The sequence below is a fragment of the Cyphomyrmex costatus genome, unplaced genomic scaffold, assembly GCF_001594065.2.
Source record: "Cyphomyrmex costatus isolate MS0001 unplaced genomic scaffold, Ccosl1.0 scaffold446, whole genome shotgun sequence".
Taxonomy (NCBI): Eukaryota; Metazoa; Arthropoda; class Insecta; order Hymenoptera; family Formicidae; genus Cyphomyrmex; species Cyphomyrmex costatus.
The window spans coordinates 275,754-284,832 of record NW_017278705.1 but is presented as its reverse complement, the minus strand read 5'-3'; the positions used below and the strand labels follow the sequence as shown (position 1 = coordinate 284,832).

Sequence of the window (9,079 nt, the reverse complement as noted above, 5' to 3'; positions counted from 1 at the left end):
ACACGAGCGCGATTGTGGCAAAATGCTACGAGAGAGAAAGATATATATATACACTATCTTCGTCTATTAATTCTAACCTTAATGTAATGTATATATTTGTATATTCTCTTTCATTTAAGTTAACAGCGTAAAAAAAATTAAATCATCGATGTTGATGTATTAAATATTAAAAATAATAACATTAAATAAATATTTATAGTAAAAATAGTAATATTGCAATAATTCAGCTGTCAAAGGATACGCAATGAAAAGATTTCTTAAAAATCCTGAACGATGAGTTATATGGGTAAAAAATGTTAACCGAGAAGAATGCGGGTACCGACAAACAATTCACTTTTTTGTGAAGTTAGTACGTTTGAATTTTTTAAAATAAGATAAATGAAATATATTTTTAATATTAATGTTATTAAAATAAATATTTTTATTATGAATACCATTAATATCATTAGCATTTGTGGACAGTATGTTTATAATTTTTATCATCAATATTTATAGATTTTCAAATATTTCGGTTACTCTAATAAGTTTTTAATAGCTTCCTAATACTTAGTTCTATAATAAAGGATTAAAAAAATGCTCTTTCTAGAAATCTTTTTCATATTATTATATTTATGATCATATCTAAAATTATTTGTATTATGCAGGTTCATTTTGCTCCAGAGATGTGGCAACAAAGAGCTGATGGTAAAAAAAAGTTAAAATCAGATGCTATTCCGACAATATTTGGCTTTTTTATCAAGAAGCAAAATAAATCAATAGAGGAAATGGACAATAATACGCAAATTATAGAATTTATCAATGATTCCAAAAATGATAATGTTCAAAATAAGGAACAAGTTCGTAATAATATAATACAGTTATTATATGAGGAAAGTAAATTTTAACATAACTTGTAAATAAATAAATAAATTTTTAGATTATTATAATTGATAATTCTGAGCCAGATATTTCATCGATACCATGCATTTCGCCTACAATGGAATCAAATAGAAGTGAAGTACAAATTTATAGCATCAATAATACAGAATCTATTGAATTAATCAATGATCATTTAATAAAGGATGTCCAAAATAAGGAACAACAGGTTTGTATAATATAATTACTGTACTACAGGTATTATAAAAACACAGTTATTACATATGAACAGTAGCGCGTTTACCTATGGACTTTTGACACTAAAGTCCTAGGATGATAAAATGTTATATTATTTATTTATTTATATTCTCATCTTTAATTTAATTTGGAAGTTCTAAATATGTCTTAATAATTTCAAAAAAATTTCATGTAATATATGACTTTATTTACTGTGTATTTATTATATATAGAGAGAATCTTTATTATATATAGAGATTTGTTTAGGGTTTTGAGATCATAAGTTCTAAGGTGCACATTTTCTAAATGTAATCCTGCATAAGAAAAGTGTATATATATTCTAATATAATTTGTTAATAAATTTTTAAATTATCATAAATAATAGTTCTGACTCAAATATTTCATCGATACCATGTACTTCATGTATAACAGAAGTAAAGAAACATACAGAAAAGTGTGATAAAATTATTCACAAACAATGGTTGCATGCAATAAAAGCAAAAAAGAAAATGAAAGTAAGTCCTAGGATGATAAAATGTTATATTATTTATTTATTTATATTCTCATCTTTAATTTAATTTGGAAGTTCTAAATATGTCTTAATAATTTCAAAAAAATTTCATGTAATATATGACTTTATTTACTGTGTATTTATTATATATAGAGAGAATCTTTATTATATATAGAGATTTGTTTAGGGTTTTGAGATCATAAGTTCTAAGGTGCACATTTTCTAAATGTAATCCTGCATAAGAAAAGTGTATATATATTCTAATATAATTTGTTAATAAATTTTTAAATTATCATAAATAATAGTTCTGACTCAAATATTTCATCGATACCATGTACTTCATGTATAACAGAAGTAAAGAAACATACAGAAAAGTGCGATAAAATATATTATTCACAAACAATGATTACATGCAGTAAAAGCAAAAAAGAAAATGAAAGCTTTAAGGTAAATTTCATGCTGACGCTTGACGCTTATTTTTAGCGTCAAAACAGATCACGTGATCAAAATTGATGCTTAATATTCGTCAATTTGTATCACGTGATCTGTTTTGACGCTAAAAATAAGCGTCAAGCGTCAGCATGAAATGGTACCTTTAATATTTAAAATACGGACATTAGAAAATCATATTAATAACGATAAATATAAAAAAGCTTTGAAATCAATATTTACTGATGATCAAGTAAAAGCTTTAATTTCGAAAAAACATAACGTTCGAAGCTGGTCAGAGGACACAATTCATCAGTCTCTACGAATAAAATTTGTCTGTGGAGCAAATGGATACGAAGAATTAATTCGCCAAGGAATACCGCTTCCAAATTTACGAATTTTGCGAAGAAAACTGCAAAATTTTAAATTCGACCCTGGAATTTTGAATAAAATGTTTGAGTTCCTACAACATAAAAAACAATATTTTAAAAAAGAAACACATTTAAAATGCGGTTTGGTTTTCGACAAAATGGGAATTACACCAATGGAATCTTACGCTGCTTCAACAGGATCATACGTAGGCAAAATAACACTTCCAAACGAAAAAGGTATTGCATCCCATGTAATGGTTTTCATGCTTGTCGGCATTGAAAATCGATGGAAACATGTAGTGGGATACTATTTCATAGGAAATAGTTGTGAGAGTATATCTTTACAACAAATTATCTTTCAGATAATTAGTAAAGTAGAAGAAATAGGTTTTCGAATTAATTTTATAACATTGGATATGGGTTCAACAAATACTGGTTTGTGGAAGTTATTAGGAATAAGCAGCGGAAAATATAATAAAATAATAAATAAAATTATACATCCGCGTTTAATTCTAGTCGATTTTTATATGTGATTGGTGACCCACCACATATCTTAAAAAATTTAAAGCAATCTTTACTTAATAATAAAGTGATAACTATTAGCAATGATACAATGATTAAGTATAAGTTACCTTCAAATAAAATTTTGTCAGAACATTTCTTTCAGTTAATAGATATTCAACATAATTGCGAACTTTTATTGACGCCTAGATTAAAATTAAATGATCTCATTTGCAATAATTTTAATAAAATGAAGGTAAACAAGGCTAGAAATGTTTTTTCTAATGATGTAAGCAGCTCGTTTGAATTGTTAGCAGATGAGTTTAATAAAACAGACTTTATTACGACTGCATGGTTTGTAAAAATGATTTCTAAATGGTTTTGTCTAATAACATCAAGAAGTTGTAATTTAGCACTTGGTAAAAAAAATGAAGAAGTATATAATGAAAATATTGATTTTTTAAAAGAAGTTATTCATATTTTTACAGATTTAGAAATAGGTAACGGTGAATTTAAACCAGTTCAAAGAGGCATAATGATAAGTACAACATCAATAATAGAGTTAACTGAATATCTTATTACAGAAAGAAATGTAGAATATGTTTTAACTTCTCGATTCAATCAGGATTGTCTTGAAAACCTTTTCTCTCAAATTAGACAAAAAAATTCTAAACCTCATGCGCTACAATTTACAAACGATTTGAAATAAATATCAATAGCTATGTATATGAGACATATCAATAGTAGCAATTATGAAAACGATGTGTGAGCGAGAATATTTATCAGGATTTCTTAATTATATAACAGAAGATAAACAGAGGAAAGAATGTATTATCGATACAAACAATAATACAAATAATATTAATGATAAAATTCCACCTTTTTCTAAAAATTCTGTATCAAGTTGTCAAATCTTGAATTAAATAGTTTATATAATCTTGGTGGTTATCTTTTAAATTCTATTAAGAAAACATATAAAATATGTGATGCATGTTTACAATCTGGGGGCTCAAAAAATTAATTAAAGTATTCATTTACAAAATTAGTGCAATCGAAATGTTACAGGAAAAATTCTTTATATTTTATTAATATAAATACATTAAAAATTTTTATAGCAATGGAACAAAGATTTCGATATTATAAAAAATATTTTGATGTTATAGACAATATTAAATTATTTTTAATAAAAAACTTTAATAATATTAAATTTAAATGTGATATCTTAAAGTGCCATAATCTGTTAAGAAAAATAATTGCTAGTTTGTTGTATTTAGGTTAAGAATTTATAATAAAAGAAAAAGTGATGCATTACCTCAAAGATATGACAGTAAGTCTATGTATAATATTCGTTAAAAAAATAAAAATTTTCTAAAAAGTTTATGTATACATTTCTCTCCTACATGAATCTATAAGGTTATCGACGTTTAAATTGAAGCGGGAGTTGCCACAAACGACGGACCAATAAAAAATTGTCTATCTCGTGTCCAGACTCTGGTATAGGGTCTCTAGCGCTCACTGAGCGCTCAGTGAGCAATTGTAGTACTGAATGCATATTGGCTGCGTTCAGCACAGAAAGCAGCTTTGCAACTGTTGTAAAATTCTTGATTGGCTTATACATTTAGATCTAATAAGGAAATAAGGGCAAGACCAATCATATTAAAGAATTTTACAACAGTTAAAGCTGCTTTTTCTGCTGAACGCAGCCATCAGTTTGTCTGCTATCTTGTCAGAGACTGGGTGCGGTCGAGTTGCCACTACGAATGCTTCGAAGCGTTTGATTATCCAATCAGTAGAAAGAATTTTACAAATTAACCAATCATGAAATGCTTCGAAGTATTCGTAGTGGCAACCATGGTGGCAACTCGACCGCACCCTGTGTCAGAGGTCTGGCGAGGTGGCGAGCCTGAGTGGAGTCTCCTTATATCTTCCTTCATAAATACATAAGCGGGGAGCACAGACTTTTGCATAACGCATAAAGCATGTGCATAAGGAATTTCATTGGTCCATTTTCTTATGCATGAGTCAGTGGACCAATCAAATTCTTTATGTATATGGTTTATGCGTTATGCAAAAGTTGTGCTCCCCGCTATATATGCATAAATGGCACCTTTAAGCGGTGCTGGCTTTGACTGTGCATAAGTTAAAACTGGCCAAGTTTACCTCGTTAAACAGAACCAGGCAGAACCAGGCCAATTAAATTTCGAAGAAGATTGAAGTTGAATTGAATAAAATGCCATACGCTAATCAACCATCGGTCCATATTTCAGACTTAACCGAAGAAAATGTGAAATTTCAAGTGGAAGATACTGAATTGAGGTAAGACAAATTAGATAACGTAGAACAATCAAAATATGGGTAATTATACAGAATACGAGCCGCACCTCCGATTTTGATGAAATTAGGCTTAATCGACGCGTTTTTGCATGAAATGAAAGAATCTGGCAGAAAAAAATGTCGCTCTGCCCCGCGAACCGAGATATTAAGCATTAAAATTGACAACTATTGAGGTTAGAAAAGGTGTAATAAAACGACAAAAGGTACAAAAACATGGAACATCGGTCATTTAAATACACATAAGTACTACTTCCAAAACACAAAAATTCAGTACTTTAAAAACAGAAATGTACTGCTTTACAAACACAACAGATCAGTACTTTTCAATTACTAAAGTACTGATCTGTTGTGTTTGTGAAGCAGTACATTCTGTTTTTAAAGTACTGAATTTTTGTTTTTTGGAAGTAGTACTTATGTGTGATTAAATGATCGATGTTCCATATTTTTGTCATTTTATTATATCTTTCCTAACCTTAATAGTCGTCAACTGTAACACTTAATATCGGTTCGCGGAGCAGAGCAATACTTTTTTCTGCCAGATTCTTTTATTTCATGCAAAAACGCATTAATTAAGCCTAATTTCATCAAAATCAGAGGTGCGGCCTGTATTCTGTATAATTACCAAAATATGTAATTGCAATTTAATTTATAATTAACATTGGTAAATCACCTCAAAAATCTCAAAATTAACATTTCCTTATTAGTGTCGCAAACAGCATGAGGCGTGTCTTTATCGCCGAAACTCCAACTATGGCTATTGATTGGATACAACTGGAAGCGAATTCTACTGTTTTAAGTGACGAATTCTTAGCACATAGGATTGGTATGATACCATTGATCAGTGATGATGTATGTATACATATGTATGTGTATAGCAATATATTTCTTATACAAAATTGAATAATTTTTTCAACAAAAATATGAAAATTTTGATATATTTTAATGATTAAAAATCATTAAATTATACTTGATTATAACTCATTAATTCTACCGTTTAATCTAACAGTTAAAAAAATAAAAAAATACGCTTTTGTAAATTAATTATTTTGGTTTAAGAATCAAAAGTTTTGGTAAATTATGCAATATTAATATATATAAATAACAAAATCTTACTCTCGTGCCATAAGATATATTAAGGGCTAGTGTTTCACAAATTCTGACTTATCGGTATTAAAACTTAATTGGTCGATTAAGTGTCAATCATGATTAGTAAATTCTGTTGAACAGTAAATATGACTAGTTAGTTCCAATGTAACAATTGGTTGATCAAGTTAATCAGAGTTGATAAAACTGATCTTAAGTGATTTAGTGGATATAATACTGTATAAAGAACAAATTTCCCATTTATAGGTAGTCGACAGAATACAGTATACAAGAGATTGCCAGTGCATGGATTTTTGTCCAGAATGTAGTGTAGAATTCACTCTGGATGTTAAATGTACTGAAGAGCAAACTAGGCACGTAACTACTGCAGATTTCAAGTCAAGTGATCCTAGAGTGCTACCTGTCACATCCAGGCATAGAGAAGATGATGCAAGCGAGTATGGAGAAACAGATGGTATGTATTCTCTTTTTTTATGTGATACTTATGGTTGTTGTAAAATAAAGGAATCACAATGATCATGGGATCTTCCAGAGATTTTGATAGTAAAATTAAGAAAAGGACAAGAATTAAAACTTAGGGCATATGCAAAAAAAGGTTTTGGAAAGGAGCATGCAAAGTGGAATCCAACGGCTGGTGTAAGCTTTGAGTATGATCCTGATAATGCTATGAGACATACTTTGTACCCTAAAGCAGACGAGTGGCCCAAATCAGAATACAGTGAATTAGAGGAAGACCAATGTGAGTATATTTCTAATAAGAATCCAAAATGTTATGTAGCTGTATTTAAGCCACTATTATATAACTCTTAATGACAATCTTATGTAATTATCTTTTTTTATTATTTATTCTTTCATATTTATGAGAAAGGGATTATTTACAGGAATTATTTGCAGGGAATGGAAAGTTACTTTTTAAAAGTAACAAGTTACAGTTACTCGTGACCGAGTAAAAAAAGTAACTCGTTACCATTACTCGAAAGGTAACTTTTCGTTACTTTTCCGTTACTTTTTAAAAATCAGTATGAAAATGTACTTTTGCAGTATTTTTTGTTTAAGGGGGAAAGCCACTGTGAATGGTCGAAAACATAGGGTAACTTTGGGATTTTTTTATAGTTAAATAATAAACTAAATAGAAAATCGGTTTGAAGGCCTTTAATGTACATATTTAAAAGTATTTTATTTTATTTTTATTTTATTTTTTTGCGTTAAGATAATGGCGGTGGAGCTCTACAAATGAGACTGCGTTTTTCTCATAGGCCTCCGGGGCTTGCAGCAGAAGTGCCGTATACTTTCATTAAGAACAAAAAGCAACATTTTTTCATAATCTACATTAAATTTGCTAGAGAAGTACACACGTATATTTTAAAATATTGATTTTTGTAGAAATGGTAAACATGTAAATACAAAGTTTCATTTTCACTCAAAAAATTCAATAAAAAAATATTAGTAACAAAAAAGTTTTTAACCGATCGAAAAAATCGTGTGTACTTCCCTAGAGAATTTAGTTTAGCAGCTATTGTAAAAATTTCAAGTTGATCGGATAAAATTTATCAAAGTTATGCTGCAAGCCAATTAGAAAAACATGGTTTCGAGAAAAACGCGTTTAAAGTTTTGAACAACATTATTTCATATTTAACTATAGAAATTTTTTATCTACCTTTACTCTGCGATGCCTGCACCATATGAACTGTTCTTCCATATCGATGTTTTGTTGAATTAAAACTTTCATTATTGTTCTGCGTAAAGCCACTTAAGCAACGACTGAGCGCTTAGATGGCGTTACGCCTTGCTTCAAAAAATCAGCTATAAAACCAATAAAAACAATTTTTTCACTTATAAGACCAATTGAATCTTAGGTAAAAATGTAGATTAGGGGAGCCTCCTCCAATGACCTTGACCTTGACATATGTTGTCAAGGTCATGATCCTGAGTGACCTTGAGGAAGTTTAACCGTCGGACCTAACTCGTTAAAAAGTTATTAACAAAAAAAGTTTCAAAATTAACATATTATTTCTGCTATACATGTATGATATGATTACAGGGAATGGAAGTAACTGTAACGAAGTTACAGTTACAAGTTACTTTTTTGGTAACTTTACTGGTAACTGCGTTACTTTCTTTTTTTGGTAACTGTAACGGTAACGAGTTACATTTTTTGGGTAACGGTAACGAAATTTACAGTTACTTTTGTCGTTACTTTGCACACGATTGAACACGGTTCGATTGGATACATGCCATTTACCATATAGGTATCTATTTATAGCGCTTATCAATAAGACTTGAAAGCCCTTAGACATTCGGCCGTTATGATTCAGTAATTATTTTACACTTCTATCTTCTTTGTAATACATAGGACATACAAATATTTCAGTTTGCTGCATATTTTATAGGTTTTAGAATTACAAAATTGTGTTTAAAAAAAATTAAAAAATAAATTAAATAATAGTAAAATGAGAAGGGTTACGAACCCAAAAGCGAAACAGTTTTAAAGACGATGACAATAAGTGTCGAAACGTCGTTTGTTTTTATCTTGTTTGATCCATGTTATTGTTCTAATACATATTTATACATTTAATTACATTGTTATTGTCGTTCTTATCGGAAATAAACTGTTTCATTTTTGGCTCGTAACCCTTTTCATTTTACTTTTATTTAATTTATTATTTGAGCCATTCTACATTGTTTTTTTTTTTTAAATAAAATTATATATTTGTCAGTATTACATATAAAAAAAAAT

The 9,079-nt window shown here is 29.0% G+C and overlaps 2 protein-coding genes across 2 annotated transcripts in view; both read left to right on the top strand.

The window, feature by feature from the left end:
* Positions 1-1,147, top strand: LOC108777575 (uncharacterized). The gene is made up of 4 exons (XM_018544500.1): positions 1-83; positions 200-345; positions 645-836; positions 917-1,147. The coding sequence occupies exons 2-4, from the start codon at positions 310-312 to the stop codon at positions 1,097-1,099; spliced, it is 411 nt and encodes a 136-aa protein (XP_018400002.1). The 5' UTR covers positions 1-83; positions 200-309; the 3' UTR covers positions 1,100-1,147.
* Positions 1,148-4,963: 3,816 nt separating this feature from the next.
* The window catches only part of RpII33 (RNA polymerase III subunit RpII33), a 10,240-nt gene continuing 6,124 nt past the window's right edge, over positions 4,964-9,079 (top strand). Inside the window, exons 1-4 of the mRNA XM_018544491.1 lie at positions 4,964-5,220; positions 5,943-6,087; positions 6,589-6,796; positions 6,875-7,081. Coding sequence (XP_018399993.1) covers positions 5,135-5,220; positions 5,943-6,087; positions 6,589-6,796; positions 6,875-7,081 — 646 coding nt within the window. The 5' untranslated portion in view covers positions 4,964-5,134. The remainder of the gene's footprint in view (positions 5,221-5,942; positions 6,088-6,588; positions 6,797-6,874; positions 7,082-9,079) is intronic.